Consider the following 21,803-nt stretch of genomic DNA (forward strand, 5'->3'; position numbering starts at 1 on the left):
ATTGACTTGTTGGAAAGGTGGCATCCTTTGATGCTGTCACATTGAAAGTCACTGAGCTCTTCAGTAAGGCCATTCTCCTGCCAATGTTTGTCTATGGAGGTTGCATGGCTTTTATACACCTGTCAGCAACGGGTCTGGCTGAAATAGCCGAATCCACTAATTTGAAGGGGTGTCCACATACTTATGTAAATATAGTGTATGCCCTTGAATGAGTAGGTGTGCCCAACATTTTTGACTGGTACTGTAGCTGTGTGTATGCGTGTGTGTATGTTTGACTGGTACTGTAGCTGTGTGTATGCGTGCGTGCATTTGTGTGTGTGTGTTTCTGCTCTCAAGTGGGTGCGTGTGTTTCAAAGTGTGTGTGCTCCATTCTCTCAGCTCTCCGTCAGGTCCTCCACCAGTACAGAAGGGAACACTCCCCAGTGTGTGTGTGTGTGTGTGTGTGTACCAGTGTGTGTGCTCCATTCTCTCCGCTCTCCGTCAGGTCCTCCACCAGTACAGAAGGGAACACTCCCACTCGTCCGTTGAACTCTCCCTCCCAGAAGCCATCGTCAGTTTGGGTGTCTCTGTTGAGTAGACGGATGACAGCCCCCTCTGGGAAGGACAGCTCCTCATCCGCCTGGCCCGCGTAGTCATACAACGCCCTCACAAAACTCACTGGGGAGAGGGGGGGGGGGGGGGGGGGGAGAGGAGGGGGGAGGGGGGGAGAGGTACAGCGGGGGAGGGAGAGAGGGACGGGGGGGGAGAGGTACAGCGGGGGAGGGAGAGAGGGACGGGGGGGGAGAGGTACAGCGGGGGAGGGAGAGAGGGACGGGGGGGGGAGAGGTACAGCGGGGGAGGGAGAGAGGGACAGGGGGGAGAGGTACAGCGGGGGAGAGGGACAGCGGGGGAGGGGGGATAGGGACAGCGGGGGAGAGGTGAGAGAGGGTTATCACTTAATTCTGGAACAATCAATGAGGCTTGAACCTATTGAAGTGAGTTAACACACACTGGGTTCAGACGTTTACTATTGAGGTGAGTTAACACACTGGGTTCAGACGTTTACTATTGAGGTGAGTTAACACACACTGGGCTCAGACGTTTACTATTGAGGTGAGTTAACACACACACTGGGTTCAGACGTTTACTATTGAGGTGAGTTAACACACACACTGGGTTCAGACGTTTACTATTGAGGTGAGTTAACACACTGGGTTCAGACGTTTACTATTGAGGTGAGTTAACACACACTGGGTTCAGACGTTTACTATTCAGGTGAGTTAAAACACACTGGGTTCAGACGTTTACTATTGAGGTGAGTTAACACACACTGGGTTCAGACGTTTACTATTGAGGTGAGTTAACACACTGGGTTCAGACGTTTACTATTGAGGTGAGTTAACACACACACTGGGTTCAGACTTTTACTATTGAGGTGAGTTAACACACACTGGGTTCAGACGTTTACTATTGAGGTGAGTTAACACACTGGGTTCAGACGTTTACTATTGAGGTGAGTTAACACACACACTGGGTTCAGACGTTTACTATTGAGGTGAGTTAACACACACACTGGGTTCAGACGTTTACTATTGAGGTGAGTTAACACACACACTGGGTTCAGACGTTTACTATTGAGGTGAGTTAACACACACACTGGGTTCAGACGTTTACTATTGAGGTGAGTTAACACACTGGGTTCAGACGTTTACTATTGAGGTGAGTTAACACACACACTGGGTTCAGACTTTTACTATTGAGGTGAGTTAACACACACTGGGTTCAGACGTTTACTATTGAGGTGAGTTAACACACTGGGTTCAGACGTTTACTATTGAGGTTAGTTAACACACACACTGGGTTCAGACGTTTACTATTGAGGTGAGTTAACACACACTGGGTTCAGACGTTTACTATTGAGGTGAGTTAACACACACACTGGGTTCAGACGTTTACTATTGAGGTGAGTTAACACACACACTGGGTTCAGACGTTTACTATTGAGGTGAGTTAACACACTGGGTTCAGACGTTTACTATTGAGGTGAGTTAACACACTGGGTTCAGACGTTTACTTTTGAGGTGAGTTAAAACACACTGGGTTCAGACGTTTACTATTGAGGTGAGTTAACACACACTGGGTTCAGACGTTTACTATTGAGGTGAGTTAACACACTGGGTTCAGACGTTTACTATTGAAGTGAGTTAACACACTGGGTTCAGACGTTTACTATTGAGGTGAGTTAACACACACACTGGGTTCAGACGTTTACTATTGAGGTGAGTTAACACACTGGGTTCAGACGTTTACTATTGAGGTGAGTTAACACACACACTGGGTTCAGACGTTTACTATTTAGGTGAGTTAACACACACTGGGTTCAGACGTTTACTATTGAGGTGAGTTAACACACTGGGTTCAGACGTTTACTATTGAGGTGAGTTAACACACACACTGGGTTCAGACGTTTACTATTGAGGTGAGTTAACACACACACTGGGTTCAGACGTTTACTATTGAGGTGAGTTAACACACACACTGGGTTCAGACGTTTACTATTGAGGTGAGTTAACACACACACTGGGTTCAGACGTTTACTATTGAGGTGAGTCAACACACTGGGTTCAGACGTTTACTATTGAGGTGAGTTAACACACACACTGGGTTCAGACGTTTACTATTGAGGTGAGTTAACACACTGGGTTCAGACGTTTACTATTGAGGTGAGTTAACAAACTGGGTTCAGACGTTTACTATTGAGGTGAGTTAACACACACTGGGTTCAGACGTTTACTATTGAGGTGAGTTAACACACACTGGGTTCAGACGTTTACTATTGAGGTGAGTTAACACACACTGGGTTCAGACGTTTACTATTGAGGTGAGTTAACACACACTGGGTTCAGACGTTTACTATTGAGGTGAGTTAACACACACTGGGTTCAGACGTTTACTATTGAGGTGAGTTAACACACTGGGTTCAGACGTTTACTATTGAGGTGAGTTAACACACTGGGTTCAGACGTTTACTATTGAGGTGAGTTAACACACTGGGTTCAGACGTTTACTATTCAGGTGAGTTAACACACACACTGGGTTCAGACGTTTACTATTGAGGTGAGTTAACACACACACTGGGTTCAGACGTTTACTATTGAGGTGAGTTAACACACACACACTGGGTTCAGACGTTTACTATTGAGGTGAGTTAACACACACTGGGTTTAGACGTTTACTATTGAGGTGAGTTAACACACACTGGGTTCAGACGTTTACTATTGAGGTGAGTTAACACACACTGGGTTCAGACGTTTACTATTCAGGTGAGTTAACACACTGGGTTCAGACGTTTACTATTGAGGTGAGTTAACACACACTGGGTTCAGACGTTTACTATTGAGGTGAGTTAACACACTGGGATCAGACGTTTACTTTTGAGGTGAGTTAACACACACTGGGTTCAGACGTTTACTATTGAGGTGAGTTAACACACACTGGGTTCAGACGTTTACTATTGAGGTGAGTTAACACACACTGGGTTCAGACGTTTACTATTGAGGTGAGTTAACACACTGGGTTCAGACGTTTACTATTGAGGTGAGTTAACACACTGGGTTCAGACGTTTACTATTCAGGTGAGTTAACACACTGGGTTCAGACGTTTACTATTGAGGTGAGTTAACACACTGGGTTCAGACGTTTACTTTTGAGGTGAGTTAACACACACACTGGGTTCAGACGTTTACTTTTGAGGTGAGTTAACAAACTGGGTTCAGACGTTTACTATTGAGGTGAGTTAACACACTGGGTTCAGACGTTTACTATTGAGGTGAGTTAACACACTGGGTTCAGACGTTTACTATTGAGGTGAGTTAACACACACACTGGGTTCAGACGTTTACTATTGAGGTGAGTTAACACACACACTGGGTTCAGACGTTTACTATTGAGGTGAGTTAACACACACACTGGGTTCAGACGTTTACTATTGAGGTGAGTTAACACACACACTGGGTTCAGACGTTTACTATTGAGGTGAGTTAACACACACACTGGGTTCAGACGTTTACTATTGAGGTGAGTTAACACACACACTGGGTTCAGACGTTTACTATTGAGGTGAGTTAACACACACTGGATTCTGATCTTTGTTTCCATCATTGTCTTGATATGACAATAAAGTTGAAAATGTTTCTATAGTCTTTGAGAGTGTTTTGTATTTGCCTAGTTTTTGTGAATGTGTGTGTAGTGGCGTGTACATGTGTGTGTAATGGTGTGTGTGTGTAATGGTATACATGTGTAGTGGTGTGTACATGTGTGTGTAATGGTGTGTGTGTGTAGTGGTGTACATGTCTGTGTAATGGTGTGCATGTGTAGTGGTGTGTACATGTCTGTGTAATGGTGTGCATGTGTAGTGGTGTGTATAGTGCCTTGCGAAAGTATTCGGCCCCCATGAACTTTGCGACCTTTTGCCACATTTCAGGCTTCAAACATAAAGATATAAAACTGTATTTTTTTGTGACGAATCAATAACAAGTGGGACACAATCATGAAGTGGAACGACATTTATTGGATATTTCAATTTTTTTAACAAATCAAAAACTGAAAAATTGGGCGTGCAAAATTATTCAGCCCCCTTAAGTTAATACTTTGTAGCGCCACCTTTTGCTGCGATTACATCTGTAAGTCGCTTGGGGTATGTCTCTATCAGTTTTGCACATCGAGAGACTATTATTGTGAAATTATTTCCCATTCCTCCTTGCAAAACAGCTCGAGCTCAGTGAGGTTGGATGGAGAGCATTTGTGAACAGCAGTTTTCAGTTCTTTCCACATATTCTCGATTGGATTCAGGTCTGGACTTTGACTTGGCCATTCTAACACCTGGATATGTTTATTTTTGAACCATTCCATTGTAGATTTTGCTTTATGTTTTGGATCATTGTCTTGTTGGAAGACAAATCTCCGTCCCAGTCTCAGGTCTTTTGCAGACTCCATCAGGTTTTCTTCCAGAATGGTCCTGTATTTGGCTCCATCCATCTTCCCATCAATTTTAACCATCTTCCCTGTCCCTGCTGAAGAAAAGCAGGCCCAAACCATGATGCTGCCACCACCATGTTTGACAGTGGGGATGGTGTGTTCAGCTGTGTTGCTTTTACGCCAAACATAACGTTTTGCATTGTTGCCAAAAAGTTCAATTTTGGTTTCATCTGACCAGAGCACCTTCTTCCACATGTTTGGTGTGTCTCCCAGGTGGCTTGTGGCAAACTTTAAACGACACTTTTTATGGATATCTTTAAGAAATGGCTTTCTTCTTGCCACTCTTCCATAAAGGCCAGATTTGTGCAATATACGACTGATTGTTGTCCTATGGACAGAGTCTCCCACCTCAGCTGTAGATCTCTGCAGTTCATCCAGAGTGATCATGGGCCTCTTGGCTGCATCTCTGATCAGTCTTCTCCTTGTATGAGCTGAAAGTTTAGAGGGACGGCCAGGTCTTGGTAGATTTGCAGTGGTCTGATACTCCTTCCATTTCAATATTATCGCTTGCACAGTGCTCCTTGGGATGTTTAAAGCTTGGGAAATCTTTTTGTATCCAAATCCGGCTTTAAACTTCTTCACAACAGTATCTCGGACCTGCCTGGTGTGTTCCTTGCTCTTCATGATGCTCTCTGCGCTTTTAACGGACCTCTGAGACTATCACAGTGCAGGTGCATTTATACGGAGACTTGATTACACACAGGTGGATTGTATTTATCATCATTAGTCATTTAGGTCAACATTGGATCATTCAGAGATCCTCACTGAACTTCTGGAGAGAGTTTGCTGCACTGAAAGTAAAGGGTCTGAATAATTTTGCACGCCCAATTTTTCAGTTTTTGATTTGTTAAAAAAGTTTGAAATATCCAATAAATGTCGTTCCACTTCATGATTGTGTCCCACTTGTTGTTGATTCTTCACAAAAAAATACAATTTTATATCTTCATGTTTGAAGCCTGAAATGTGGCAAAAGGTCGCAAAGTTCAAGGGGGCCGAATACTTTCGCAAGGCACTGTACATGTGTGTGTAATGGTGTGTGTGTGTGCTTTCTTACAGCTGGCGTCTCCGTTGATGCTGCCTGTGTGTATCTCTGGCTCGGTGGAGTTGGAGGAGGTGTGTGAACGTGCGTCCAGGGCAGAGAGAGACTGGAGCATGCTCAGTAGGCTGTTAGAGGTGGGGAACTGAAGATACTTCTCTGGGACGTAGCCAATCAGCCCCCTCTTGTTCCTCGCCTGAAACAACCAATTACACAACAGAATGTTAAGACCGTTAACTAATTACAGAGCTCTGTGTTAAAGGACAACCCTGGTCAAGCAGAGGACTATATTACACAGAGCTCTGTGTTAAAGGACACCCTGGTCAAGCAGAGGACTGTATTACACAGAGCTCTGTGTTAAAGGAGAACCCTGGTCAAGCAGAGGACTATATTACACAGAGCTCTGTGTTAAATGACAACCCTGGTCAAGCAGAGGACTGTATTACACAGAGCTCTGTGTTAAAGGACAACCCTGGTCAAGCAGAGGACTGTATTACACAGAGCTCTGTGTTAAAGGACAACCCTGGTCAAGCAGAGGACTATATTACACAGAGCTCTGTGTTAAAGGACAACCCTGGTCAAGCAGAGGACTGTATTACACAGAGCTCTGTGTTAAAGGACAACCCTGGTCAAGCAGAGGACTGTATTACACAGAGCTCTGTGTTAAAGGACAACCCTGGTCAAGCAGAGGACTATATTACACAGAGCTCTGTGTTAAAGGACAACCCTGGTCAAGCAGAGGACTATATTACACAGAGCTCTGTGTTAAAGGACAACCCTGGTCAAGCAGAGGACTATATTACACAGAGCTCTGTGTTAAAGGACAACCCTGGTCAAGCAGAGGACTATATTACACAGAGCTCTGTGTTAAAGGACAACCCTGGTCAAGCAGAGGACTATATTACACAGAGCTCTGTGTTAAAGGACAACCCTTGTCAAGCAGAGGACTATATTACACAGAGCTGTGTGTTTACTGTGTGATTGCTGTTGTTACCTTGACCCAGTCCTCCATGTCTCCATCCTCTATCACCTCCAACATCTCATGCTCCTCTATACTCAACTCATCTGGCTGAGACGCCTGGAGACACAGACAGAGACACAGCCAGAGACACAGCCAGAGAGACAGACAGAGAGACAGACAGGGAGAGACAGAGACACAGACAGGGAGAGACAGAGACACAGACAGAGAGACAGACAGAGACACAGACACAGACAGGGAGAGACAGAGACACAGACAGAGAGACAGACAGAGAGACAGACAGACAGAGACAGAGACACAGACAGGGAGAGACACAGACAGGGAGAGACAGACAGACAGGGAGAGACAGACAGACCGACCGACAGACCGACAGACAGACAGACAGACAGACAGACAGACAGACAGACAGACAGACAGACAGACAGAGAGAGACACAGACAGGGAGGGACACAGACAGGGAGAGACACAGACAGGGAGCGACACAGACAGGGAGAGACACAGACAGGGAGACAGACAGTGCGAGAGAGCGAGACAGAGACAGACAGAGAGAGACAGAGCGAGTGAAAGATAGGAAAGGGGAGAAGGGAGGAGAAAGGAGAAAATTAGGATAATAAACAATGGACAATACAGACAACTGATATTTCATGGCTCTAATGTTACATATAACCCAGTGTTCAGATGGGTGGGGCCCTCTGATTCTGACCTGATGGGTGGGGCCCTCTGATTCTGACCTGATGGGTGGGGCCCTCTGATTCTGACCTGATGGGTGGGGCCCTCTGATTCTGACCTGATGGGTGGAGCCTCCTGACCTGATGGGTGGGGCACCCTGACCTGATGGGGGTGGCACACTGACCTGATGGGTGGGAGTGGGCACCCTGACCTGATGGGGGGGGCACCCTGACCTGACCTGATGGGTGGGGCACCCTGACCTGACGGGGGGGCACCCTGACCTGACGGGTGGGGCACCCTGACCTGACCTGATGGGGGGGGGGGGGGGGGGGCACCCTGACCTGACGGGTGGGGCACCCTGACCTGACCGTGTGGGAACAAAACAAGCTTACATAGCTCGTTTACACACTTTCATCTTAATGTACATATTGCTACAATCTGTCTAGATAAAGAATGTGTGGAAATACATTATCTAGCACAGCTAAGCAAATACGTTGTTCAGTGTGTGTGTGTGTGTGTGTGTGTGTGTGCGTGTATTACCTTGTATGAGTAGAGGACTTTGCAGGTGAGTGGGTAGTTCCTGAGAGTCCCAGAGGGGCTGGAGCTGCTGTCATCAAACACCTCCATGTTCTCCTCACACTCCTCTCCCTCCGAGCGCTCCAGATCAACCGGGCCCTACACACAGACACGTCACAATGAGCTACTTCCAAATGATCCAGTGTGGTTCTCCCTGGCTCTCTCCGGCTCTCTCTCCTTGTCCTTCTGAGTCAGGTGACATGAAGGGCGTCGATGTTAAACCTTCATGCCCTGACCCCTCCTCTACCTTTCCTCAGGGAATCTCATTGGCTCAGGGAGATCAGGTGATTCAGGTGGCATATGGGCCCGCCCCCATTGATAGTCGGACACAGCAACCCAACCAGGACAGAACAACTGTGTGTGTTTTTCTCTGTGTGTATTCAAAACTCACTATGTTCCTGATAAAAAGCTGAGAAAATCACTAAACTCTACACCTCCATCGGAGCAGAAAAACAACAGCTGTGTGTGTGTGTGTGGACTAGAGGTCAACCGATTGTCATTTTTCAATGCCGATACCGATCATTGGCGGACCAAAAAAGCCGATACCGATTAATCGGCCGATTTTTATTTATTTATTTGTAATAATGACAATTACAACAATACTGAATGAACACTTATTTTAACTTAATATAATACATCAATAAAAATGTAGCCTCAAGTAAAATAATGAAACATGTTCAATTTGGTTTAAATAATGCAAAAACAAAGTGTTGGAGAAGAAAGTAAAAGTGCAATATGTGCCATGTAAAAAAGCTAACGTTTAAGTTCCTTGCTCAGAACATGAGAACATATGAAAGCTGGTGGTTCCTTTTAACATGAGTCTTCATATTTTAACATGAGTCTTCAATAGTTTTAGGTTGTAGTTATTATAGGAATTATAGGACTATTTCCCTCTATACCATTTGTATGTCATTAACCTTTGACTATTGGATGTTCTTATAGGCACTTTAGTATTGCCAGTGTAACAGTATAGCTTCCGTCCCTCTCCTCGCTCCTCCCTGGGCTCGAACCAGCAACACAACGACAACAGCCACCATCGAAGCAGCGTTACCCATGCAGAGCAAAGGGAACAACTACTCCAAGTCTCAGAGCGAGTGACGTTTGAAACGCTATTAGCGCGCGCTAACTAACTAGCCATTACACTTCGGTTACACCAGCCTCATCTCAGGAGTTGACAGGCTTGAAGTCATAAACAGCGCAATGCTTGACACACAACGAAGAGCTGCTGGCAAAACGTACGAAAGTGCTGTTTGAATGAATGTTTATGCGCCTGCTTCTGCCCACGACCGCTCAGTCAGATACTTAGATACTTGTATGCTCAGTCAGATTATATGCAAACGCAGGACACGCTAGATAATATCTAGTAATATCACAACCATGTGTAGTTAACTAGTGATTATGATAGTTTTTTATAAGATAAGTTTAATGCTAGCTAGCAACTTACCGTGGCTTACTAAATTCGCGTAACAGGCTGTCTCCTTGTGGAGTGCAACGAGAGAGAGGCAGGTCGTTATCGCGTTGGACTAGTTAACTGTAAGGTTGCAAGATTGGATCCCCCGAGCTGACAAGGTGAAAATCTGTCGTTCTGCCCCTGAACGAGGCAGTTAACACACACACTCCCAGAGCCCTCACCTCCTCCCCGTAGGCTGTCTCGTCATTGTTGTTAATCGTCATTGTTGTGTCGTCTGCAAACTTGATGATTGAGTTGGAGGCGTGCGTGGCCATGAAGTCATGGGTGAACAGGGAGTACAGGAGGGGGCTGAGCATGCACCCTTGTGGGGCTCCAGTGTTGAGGATCAGTGAAGTGAACAGCATTCTTACATAGGTATTGCTCTTGTCCAGGTGGGATAGGGCAGTGTGCAATGTGATGGCGATGACATCGTCTGTGGATCTATCGGGGCGGGAAGCAAATTGAAATGGGTCTAGGTGACAGGTAAGGTAGAGGTGATATGATCCTTGACTCGTCTCTCAAAGCACTTCATGATGACAGGCATTTAGTTCAGTTACTTTTGCTTTCTTGGGTACAGGAACAATGGTGGCCATCTTGAAGCATGTGGGGACAGCAGACTGGGATATGTCCGTAAACACTCCAGCCAGCTGGTCTGCGCATGCTCTGAGGACGCGGCTAGGGATTCCGTCTGGCGAGGGTTAACGCGCTTAAATGTCTTACTCACATTGGCCATGTAGAAGGAGAGCCCACAGTCCTTGATACCGGGTCGGGTCGGTGGCACTGTGTTATCCTCAAAGCGGGAGAAGAAGGAGTTTAGTTTGTCCGGAAGCAAGACGTCAGTGTCCTCGACGTGGCTGGTTTTCCTTTTGTACTCTGTGATTGTCTGTAGACCTGCCACATACGTCCTGTGTCGGAACGGTTGAATGGCGACTCCACTTTGTCTCTATACTGACGTTTTTAACTACACTGTTTGTATTCTGACATATTCCCAGTCACCTTGCCAGTAGTTATTACTTCGGGGGAAAGGTTAATTGATTAGGAGATACTTTGCTCTCCATCACACTGGTGTGAAATGAACACTGGGCCGAGGGAACAGACAACTCCCTCAACTAATTCTCTAACTGTTACTCTTGTCATCCACACCACTTTCTCCCATTATCACTTTCCCCACTCTCTCCTCCTACCCTATCCCCCTCTCTCACTTCCTCTCTCTCTCCACCCCCTCGCTCTTTCTCTGGTGGTTGCTGCAGTATCATGTGAACAGAATGTTAAGTGGTGAATAGGAGCAGAGACTGCTTACCTCAACATCCTGCTGACACACACACACACACACAGGACCGAAGTGCTGAAGTCCACACACGCATGCCTTGGCTGCCGTGTGGCAAATAAACATTTGTCTGTGATGATGACAGGTAGTGGGAGACGGGCATTGCAGGGAGTGTAGTGAGGGATTGTGGGTAGTTTCCTCCAAAATGAGGGACGGTGGTGTAGTGTGAGGGAGGGAGGGCAGGTGTCTCACCGAGAGTGAGGGATCGTGGGTAGTATAGTTTACTGTAGCCCAGCGCTCATTTTCCAGCTCCTCCATCACCTGGTTCATGGCGCTCTTCAGCCAGGTATCCACGGCAACGCCCACCTGTCTCAGCAGGTCCAGACGAGCCTCTGCCTTCAGCTTTACTGTCTGGAGTGAGAGAGAGGTTACACACGCTGCTTGGTAATCAATATAACTGACACGTCCCGTTGGAGGACTCAATCTATCCCATCAACACTCAATCTATCCCAGGTAAGTAGTATGTACAGTACCAGTCAAAAGAGTGGACACACCTACTCCTCATTCAAGGGTTTTTCTTTATTTTTACTATTTTCTACATTGTAGAATATTAGTGAGGACATCAAAACCACATATGGAATCATGTAGTAACAAAATAAGTGTTAAACAAATCTACATTTATTTTAGATTTTTCAAAGTAGCCATCCTTTGCCTTGATGACAGCTTTGCACACTCTTGGCATTCTCTCAACCAGCTGATGTAGTCACCTGGAATGCATTTAAATTAACAGGTGTGCATTGTTAAAAGTTAATTTGTGGAATTTCTTTCCTTCATAATGCGTTTGAGCCAATCAGTTGTGTTGTGACAAGGTAGGGGTGGTATACAGAAGATAGCCCTATTTGGTAAAAGACCAAGTCCATATTGTGGCAAGAACAGCTAAAATATGCAAAGAGAAACAACAGACCATCATAACTTTAAGACATGAAGGTCAGTCAATCCGGAAAATTTCAAGAACTTTCAAAGTTTCTTCAAGTGCAGTCGCAAAAACCATCAAGCGCTATGATGAAACTGGTTCTCATGAGGACCCGCACAGGAAAGGAAGACCCAGAGTTACCTCTGCTGTAGAGGACAAGTTCATTAGAGTTACCAGCCTCAGAAGTTGCAGCCCAAATAAATGCTTCAGAGTTCAAGTAACAGACACATCTCAACATCAACTGTTCAAAGGAGACTGTGTGAATCAGGACTTCATGGCCGAATTGCTGAACGAAACCACTACTGAAGGACACCAATAAGAAGAAGAAACTTGCTTGGGCCGAGAAACACAAGCAATGGACATTAGACTGGTGGACATCTGTCCTTTGGTCTGATGAATCCACATTTGAGATTTTTGGTTCCAACCGCCGTGTCTTTGTGAGAGACAGAGTAGGTGAACGGATGATCTCCGCTTGTGTGGTTCCAACCATGAAGCATGGAGGAGGATGTTTGATGGTGTGGGGGTGCTTTGCTGGTGACACTGTCAGTGATTTATTTAGAATTCAAGGCACATTTAACCAGCATGGTTACCACAGAATTCTGCAGCAACACGCCATCCCATCTGGTTTGAGACTAGTGGGACTAGTGGGACTATCATTTGTTTTTCAACAGGACACCTCCAAGCTGTGTAAGGGCTATTTGACCAAGAAGGAGAGTGATGTAGTGCTGCATCAGATGACCTGGCCCGACCTCAAACCAATTCAGATGGTTTGGGATGAGTTGGACCGCAGAGTGAAGGAAAAGCAGCCAACAAGTGCTCAGCATACCTCGGAACCCCTTCAAGACTGTTGGAAAAGCAATCCAGGTGAATCTGGTTGAGAGAATGCCAAGAGTGTGCAAAGCTGTTATCAAAGCAAAGGGTGGCTACTTTGAAGAATCTAAAATCTAAAATATGTTTAGATTTGTTTAACACTTTTTTGGTTACTACATGATTCCATATGTGTTATTTCATAGTGTTGATGTCTTGACTGTTATTTTACAATGTAGAAAATAGTAAAATAAATAAAAACCCTTGAATGAGTAGGTGTATCCAAACTTTTCACAGGTACTGTTGGTACAAACGAAGTACAGGGAGATAAACTCATTACAGTACATTTTCGTGGAGATAAAAGCTCTTTAATGTCTGATCAGTATCAGGAAGTGGAATGTTGTTAATTATTGAGTACACTTTCATCACTAATGCTTCCTCCTCTGACCCCACCCACCATAGACTATTGGTTGTCCTGGCTCTGCTCCTCCCCTCAGGACCCATTAGATCCAAATGGACTCAGACATTCAACAGACAGCAGGAGATCATGGGGGCTGGGAGAGAGAGGGGAGGTAGACAGAGGGGAGGGTGGTGGACAGAAAGGGAGGTGGGGAGAGTTGGAGGGAGGGGCGATGTGGAGAGTGGTTCATATCTGTGTGAATTTCTCATCTGTCTGTGGGCGCTATGACTCCATCAGCCAGCAGGGGGTGCCAGAGAGAGGGAAATCACAGAGACCGAGAGGACAGATATTATTTTTATTTAACCTTTATTTAATTAGGCAAGTCAGTTAAGAACAAATTCTTATTTATAACGACAGCCTACCCCGGCTAAACCAGGAAGAAGATGGGCAAATTGTGCACCGCCCTATGGGACCAATCACGGCCGGATGTGATACAGCCTGGACATCAAAGGAAGGAGAGGAGATGCATTGATCTGATTCACAGTCTGACAGGCTGTCTCTGAGAGAATCCATGGAGAGACAACTGTACTTAGAGAGCTGGGGGAAAGAGGGTATACTGCAGCCTGTAGGTCTACCTTTCTTCTAACAAACACAAACCTCAGCCTTGCGGATGCTCTCTTTGGTATCCTCTATCTTCAGCTCCAGATCAAGCCGGCCCTGCTCCGTTTGAGGGACTCCCAGTGTCTCAAACTCCTCCAGGCTCTAACGGCACACAGACACACACTTCAAAATCACAGACTAAAATCACATCTTGTTTTTAAAGATGGTCTGGACCAACATGAACAACTAGTGTGTGTGGTTGTGTGTAGACTCACTCTCTTGTAGTGGACAATGTTCTTGTGTTCTCGGGCCATTCTGGTGGCCCATTTCCTGGCCTCCTTGTTCAGACTGTGCTCCTCTGTCTGGCTCCCCGTGTCTGTCTCCAACTTACGACTCTACAACACACACACACACACACACACACACAGTTACCATGGAGATAAGAGGAACACAACACCTTTTTCCTAAGCGGTTACCATGGAAATGATGGAATGTGATTCTCCTATCCTAAATGAAATGTCTCCGTGGATACAGCTAACAACCACACCTAGTACAGTCTCAGTGGATACAGCTAACAACCACACCTAGTACAGTCTCAGTGGATACAGCTAACAACCACACCTAGTACAGTCTCAGTGGATACAGCTAACAACCACACCTAGTACAGTCTCAGTGGATACAGCTAACAACCACACCTAGTACAGTCTCAGTGGATACAGCTATCTAACAACCACACCTCCTAGTACAGTCTCAGTGGATACAGCTAACAACCACACCTAGTACAGTCTCAGTGGATACAGCTAACAACCACACCTAGTACAGTCTCAGTGGATACAACTAACAACCATACCTAGTACAGTCTCAGTGGATACAGCTAACAACCACACCTAGTACAGTCTCAGTGGATACAGCTAACAACCACACCTAGTACAGTCTCCGTGGATACAGCTAACAACCACACCTAGTACAGTCTCAGTGGATACAGCTATCTAACAACCACACCTAGTACAGTCTCAGTGGATACAGCTAACAACCACACCTAGTACAGTCTCAGTGGATACAGCTAACAACCACACCTAGTACAGTCTCCGTGGATACAACTAACAACCATACCTAGTACAGTCTCAGTGGATACAGCTAACAACCACACCTAGTACAGTCTCCGTGGATACAGCTAACAACCACACCTAGTACAGTCTCAGTGGATACAGCTAACAACCACACCTAGTACAGTCTCAGTGGATACGGCTAACAACCACACCTAGTACAGTCTCAGTGGATACAGCTAACAACCACACCTAGTACAGTCTCCGTGGATACACCTAACAACCACACCTAGTACAGTCTCAGTGGATACAGCTAACAACCACACCTAGTACAGTCTCAGTGGATACAGCTAACAACCACACCTAGTACAGTCTCAGTGGATACAACTAACAACCATACCTAGTACAGTCTCAGTGGATACAGCTAACAACCACACCTAGTACAGTCTCAGTGGATACAGCTAACAACCACACCTAGTACAGTCTCAGTGGATACGGCTAACAACCACACCTAGTACAGTCTCAGTGGATACAGCTAACAACCACACCTAGTACAGTCTCAGTGGATACAGCTAACAACCACACCTAGTACAGTCTCAGTGGATACAGCTAACAACCACACCTAGTACAGTCTCAGTGGATACAGCTAACAACCACACCTAGTACAGTCTCAGTGGATACAGCTAACAACCACACCTAGTACAGTCTCAGTGGATACAGCTAACAACCACACCTAGTACAGTCTCAGTGGATACAGCTAACAACCACACCTAGTACAGTCTCAGTGGATACAGCTATCTAACAACCACACCTAGTACAGTCTCAGTGGATACAGCTAACAACCACACCTAGTACAGTCTCAGTGGATACAGCTATCTAACAACCACACCTAGTACAGTATCAGTAGATACAGCTAACAACCACACCTAGTACAGTCTCAGTGGATACAGCTAACAACCACACCTAGTACAGTCTCAGTGGATACAGCTAACAACCACACCTAGTACAGTCTCAGTGGATACAGCTAACAACCACACCTAGTACAGTCTCAGTGGATACAGCTAACAACCACACCTAGTACAGTCTCAGTGGATACAGCTATCTAAAAACCACACCTAGTACAGTCTCAGTGGATACAGCTAACAACCACACCTAGTACAGTCTCAGTGGATACAGCTAACAACCACACCTAGTACAGTCTCAGTGGATACAGCTAACAACCACACCACAGTCCCGCTTTAGAAGAAGCTCCCTCTCACATACATACACCAGAGAATTAGATGCAACAACTAGGTGTGAGTGACAGCTGCTGCTAATAACATCTTCTTGGAAAAGAGGCTGATTTGAAACAGAGGGAGAGGAGAGGAGAGAAAGAGGCTGATTTGAAACAGAGGGAGAGGAGAGGAGAGAAAGAGGCTGATTTGAAACAGGAGGAGAGGAGAGAATGAGGCTGATTTGAAACAGAGGGAGAGGAGAGAAAGAGGCTGATTTGAAACAGAGGGAGGAGAGGAGAGAAAGAGGCTGATTTGAAACAGAGGGAGGAGAGGAGAGAAAGAGGCTGATTTGAAACAGAGGGAGGAGAGGAGAGAAAGAGGCTGATTTGAAACCGAGGGAGAGGAGAGAAAGAGGCTGATTTGAAACAGAGGGAGAAGAGAGAAAGAGGCTGATTTGAAACAGGAGGAGAGGAGAGAAAGAGGCTGATTTGAAACAGAGGGAGAGGAGAGAAAGAGGCTGATTTGAAACAGGTGGAGAGGAGAGAAAGAGGCTGATTTGAAACAGAGGGAGGAGAGAAAGAGGCTGATTTGAAACAGAGGGAGAGGAGAGGAGAGAAAGAGGCTGATTTGAAACAGAGGGAGAGGAGAGGAGAGAAAGAGGCTGATTTGAAAAAGGAGGAGAGAAAGAGGCTGATTTGAAACAGAGGGAGGAGAGGAGAGAAAGAGGCTGATTTGAAACAGAGGGAGAGGAGAGAAAGAGGCTGATTTGAAACAGAGGGAGGAGAGGAGAGAAAGAGGCTGATTTGAAACAGAGGGAGAGGAGAGAAAGAGGCTGATTTGAAAAAGAGGGAGAGGAGAGAAAGAGGCTGATTTGAAACAGAGGGAGGAGAGGAGAGAAAGAGGCTGATTTGAAACAGAGGGAGAGGAGAGAAAGAGGCTGATTTGAAAAAGAGGGAGAGGAGAGAAAGAGGCTGATTTGAAAAAGAGGGAGAGGAGAGGAGAGAAAGAGGCTGATTTGAAACAGAGGGAGAGGAGAGAAAGAGGGAGAGGAGAGAAAGAGGCTGATTTGAAACAGAGGGAGAGGAGAGAAAGAGGCTGATTTGAAAAAGAGGGAGAGGAGAGAAAGAGGCTGATTTGAAACAGAGGGAGAGGAGAGAAAGAGGCTGATTTGAAAAAGAGGGAGAGGAGAGGAGAGAAGAGGCTGATTTGAAACAGAGGTAGGAGAGGAGAGAAAGAGGCTGATTTGAAACAGAGGTAGGAGAGGAGAGAAAGAGGCTGATTTGAAACAGAGGGAGATAGAAAGAGGCTGATTTGAAACAGAGGGAGAGGAGAGAGAGTTATGTTTATTTATTTTCCCTTTTGTAATTTAACTATTTGCCTTATCATTACAACACTATATAGCCATAATATGACATTTGAAATGTCTCTATTCCTCTGAAACTGAGTCTTTATTGGACTTTTGTTGATGATCCATTTCACTCGCTTCGGCAATGTAAACATATGTTTAACATGCCAAGATAGCCATGTGAATTGAATTGAGAAAGAGAACAACAAGTCTTCTATTGCTTGCCTTGAGATAATAGAGAAAATGTGTGTGTGTTGTGAGCCGTGCAGATCTAACACAATCTGTGTCTGTGTGTCTTCCCAATGGAGCCCATCCCTTAACTTCCTAGCCCAGTAATACATATCCACTCCCCCTCACCTCAACCCCCCCCCCTAACGGGCACCTCAACCCCCCCTAACGGGCACCTCAACCCCCCTAACAGTCACCTCAACCCCCCCCCTAACAGTCACCTCAACCCCCCCTAACGGTCACCTCAACCCCCCCTAACGGTCACCTCAACCCCCCCCCCCTAACAGTCACCTCAACCCCCCCCCCCTAACAGTCACCTCAACCCCCCCCCCTAACAGTCACCTCAACCCCCCCCTAACAGTCACCTCAACCCCCCCCCTAACAGTCACCTCAAACCCCCCCTAACGGTCACCTCAACCCCCCCTAACGGTCACCTCAACCCCCCCCTAACGGTCACCTCAACCCCCCCCCCTAACGGTCACCTCAACCCCCCCCTAACGGTCACCTCAACCCCCCCTAACAGTCACCTCAACCCCCCCCCTAACAGTCACCTCAACCCCCCCCTAACAGTCACCTCAACCCCCCCCTAACAGTCACCTCAAACCCCCCCTAACGGTCACCTCAACCCCCCCCTAACGGTCACCTCAACCCCCCCCTAACGGTCACCTCAACCCCCCCCTAACGGTCACCTCAACCCCCCCCCCTAACGGTCACCTCAACCCCCCCCCTAACGGTCACCTCAACCCCCCCCCTAACGGTCACCTCAACCCCACCCTAACGGTCACCTCAACCCCCCTAACAGTCACCTCAACCCCCCCTAACAGTCACCTCAACCCCCCCCCCCCCTAACAGTCACCTCAACCCCCCCCTAACGGTCACCTCAACCCCCCCCCCTAACGGTCACCTCAACCCCCCCCCTAACGGTCACCTCAACCCCCCCTAACAGTCACCTCAACCCCCCCCCCTAACAGTCACCTCAACCCCCCCCTAACAGTCACCTCAACCCCCCCCTAACAGTCACCTCAAACCCCCCCTAACGGTCACCTCAACCCCCCCCTAACGGTCACCTCAACCCCCCCCTAACGGTCACCTCAACCCCCCCCTAACGGTCACCTCAACCCCCCCCCCTAACGGTCACCTCAACCCCCCCCCCTAACGGTCACCTCAACCCCCCCCCTAACGGTCACCTCAACCCCACCCTAACGGTCACCTCAACCCCCCCTAACAGTCACCTCAACCCCCCCTAACAGTCACCTCAACCCCCCCCTAACAGTCACCTCAACCCCCCCCTAACAGTCACCTCAACCCCCCCCTAACAGTCACCTCAACCCCCCCCTAACAGTCACCTCAACCCCCCCTAACAGTCACCTCAACCCCCCCCTAACGGTCACCTCAACCCCCCCCTAACGGTCACCTCAACCCCCCCCTAACGGTCACCTCAACCCCCCCCCTAACAGTCACCTCAAACCCCCCCTAACAGTCACCTCAACCCCCCCCTAACAGTCACCTCAAACCCCCCCTAACAGTCACCTCAACCCCCCCCTAACAGTCACCTCAACCCCCCCCTAACAGTCACCTCAACCCCCCCCTAACAGTCACCTCAACCCCCCCCTAACAGTCACCTCAACCCCCCCCTAACAGTCACCTCAACCCCCCCTAACAGTCACCTCAACCACACAATGGTCTATTTAGGGAACAGAGGAAACATAATTGGATAAGTAGGGTAGTGTGCTATCGTGTGTGTCATTTTAACTATCTGTACAATTCAAATCAGCTATAATGTGTTGAACAGTAGCAGCTTAATGTGTGAATGGGCCTTATTATAGAGCAGCAGAGTCGGGCTCAGTTAATATACCTACTGTAGGTGACCTGGAGGAATGGGCTAATGACAGTACCATAACTAAGATTATATATGTTCTGGCAGAGGGTTACACAGCAAGCTTTCTGAACATACAACCATTAGTGGTCATGGTTCAAAATCCTTGGTCTTGGTGGTAACAGATCATAAACGGCAAGCTAATTGTTAAACGGTCATAATGATTAACAAACCATCATGGTTCAACAGCCACCATGGCAGCATGTGTATGGGTAGAATGCAACGGTCAAGATTCTACAGCAGCAGTCATGCTTCCGGACATGGTCACGTTTATGGTCACTGTAAAACAGCCATGGTTGTAGTAATGGAACAGCCAGAGTTGTGGTAATGGAACAGCCAGAGTTGTGGTAATGGAACAGCCAGAGTTGTGGTAATGGTACAGCCAGAGTTGTGGTAATGGAACAGCCAGAGTTGTGGTAATGGTACAGCCAGAGTTGTGGTAATGGAACAGCCAGAGTTGTGGTAATGGAACAGCCATAGTTGTGGTAATGGAACAGCCATAGTTGTGGTAATGGAACAGCCATGGTAATGGTTGTAGTGGAACAGCCATAGTTGTAGTAATGGTTGTAGTGGAACAGCCATAGTTGTGATAATGGTTGTAGTGGAACAGCCATAGTTGTTATAATGGTTGAAGTGGAACAGCCATGGTAATGGTTGTAGTGGAACAGCCATAGTTGTGATAATGGTTGTAGTGGAACAGCATGGTAATGATTGTAGTGGAACAGCATGGTAATGGTTGTAGTGGAACAGCCATGGTAATGGTTGTAGTGGAACAGCATGGTAATGGTTGTAGTGGAACAGCCATGGTACTGGTTGTCGTGGAACAGCATGGCAATGGTTGTAGTGGAACAGCATGGTAATAGTTGTAGTGGAACAGCATGGCAATGGTTGTAGTGGAACAGCATGGTAATGGTTGTAGTGGAATAGCATGGTAATGGCTGTAGTGGAACAGCCATGGTAATGGTTGTAGTGAAACAGCATGGTAATGGTTGTCGTGGAACAGCCATAGTACTGGTTGTCGTGGAACAGCCATGGTAATGGTTGTCGTGGAACAGCCATGGTAATGGTTGTCGTGGAACAGCCATGGTACTGGTTGTAGTGGAACAGCATGGTAATGGTTGTAGTGGAACAGCCATGGTAATGGTTGTCGTGGAACAGCCATGGTAATGGTTGTCGTGGAACAGCCATGGTAATGGTTGTAGTGGAACAGCCATGGTACTGGTTGTCGTGGAACAGCCATGGTAATGGTTGTAGTGGAACAGCATGGTAATGGTTGTAGTGGAACAGCATGGTAATGGTTGTAGTGGAACAGCATGGTAATGGTTGTAGTGGAACAGCATGGTAATGGTTGTAGTGGAACAGCATGGTAATGGTTGTAGTGGAATAGCATGGTAATGGTTGTAGTGGAACAGCCATGGTAATGGTTGTAGTGAAACAGCATGGTAATGGTTGTCGTGGAACAGCCATAGTACTGGTTGTCATGGAACAGCCATGGTAATGGTTGTAGTGGAACAGCCATGGTACTGGTTGTCGTGGAACAGCCATGGTAATGGTTGTAGTGGAACAGCATGGTAATGGTTGTAATGGAACAGCATGGTAATGGTTGTAGTGGAACAGCATGGTAATGGTTGTAGTGGAACAGCATGGTAATGGTTGTAGTGGAACAGCATGGTAATGGTTGTAGTGGAACAGCCATGGTACTGGTTGTCGTGGAACAGCCATAGTACTGGTTGTCGTGGAACAGCCATGGTAATGGTTGTCATGGAACAGCCATGGTAATGGTTGTCGTGGAACAGCCATAGTTGTGGTAATGGTTGTCGTGGAACAGCCATGGTAATGGTTGTCGTGGAACAGCCATGGTAATGGTTGTCGTGTAACAGCCATGGTAATGGTTGTAGTGGAACAGCCATGGTACTGGTTATCATGGAACAGCCATAGTTGTGGTAATGGTTGTAGTGGAACAGCCATGGTAATGGTTGTAGTGGAACAGCATGGTAATGGTTGTACTGGAACAGCCATGGTAATGGTTGTCGTGGAACAGCCATAGTTGTGGTAATGGTTGTCGTGGAACAGCCATGGTAATGGTTGTCGTGGAACAGCCAGAGTTGTGGTAATGGTTGTCGTGGAACAGCCATGGTAATGGTTGTTGTGGAACAGCCATGGTAATGGTTGTCGTGGAACAGCCATGGTAATGGTTGTCGTGGAACAGCCATGGTAATGGTTGTCGTGGAACAGCCATGGTAACAAATCAACCATCAGAGGTCATGGTCACAACTACTACCTTGTGGTCGTTCAGCGTGTATAAAGTCATTTAGCAACCA

At 46.8% G+C, this 21,803-nt stretch overlaps 1 protein-coding gene across 4 annotated transcripts in view; it reads right to left on the bottom strand.

Annotated features, from left to right (window-relative positions):
• fchsd2 (FCH and double SH3 domains 2) overlaps positions 1 to 21,803 on the bottom strand; it is a 143,303-nt gene that overhangs the window by 3,928 nt on the left and 117,572 nt on the right. For 2 of the 4 annotated variants that reach the window (XM_036962137.2, XM_036962135.2), the window contains 7 exons: positions 14,049 to 14,168; positions 13,831 to 13,935; positions 11,246 to 11,404; positions 8,241 to 8,375; positions 7,047 to 7,130; positions 6,071 to 6,248; positions 449 to 657 (listed from right to left, as the gene is read on the bottom strand). In XM_036962137.2, coding sequence (XP_036818032.1) covers positions 449 to 657; positions 6,071 to 6,248; positions 7,047 to 7,130; positions 8,241 to 8,375; positions 11,246 to 11,404; positions 13,831 to 13,935; positions 14,049 to 14,168 — 990 coding nt within the window. The remainder of the gene's footprint in view (positions 1 to 448; positions 658 to 6,070; positions 6,249 to 7,046; positions 7,131 to 8,240; positions 8,376 to 11,245; positions 11,405 to 13,830; positions 13,936 to 14,048; positions 14,169 to 21,803) is intronic. The other 2 variants (XM_090218910.1, XM_090218909.1) reach the window with 1 other exon arrangement.

This window comes from Oncorhynchus mykiss, chromosome 24, assembly GCF_057628025.1.
Source record: "Oncorhynchus mykiss isolate SJ-2025 chromosome 24, ASM5762802v1, whole genome shotgun sequence".
Lineage (NCBI taxonomy): Eukaryota > Metazoa > Chordata > Actinopteri > Salmoniformes > Salmonidae > Oncorhynchus > Oncorhynchus mykiss.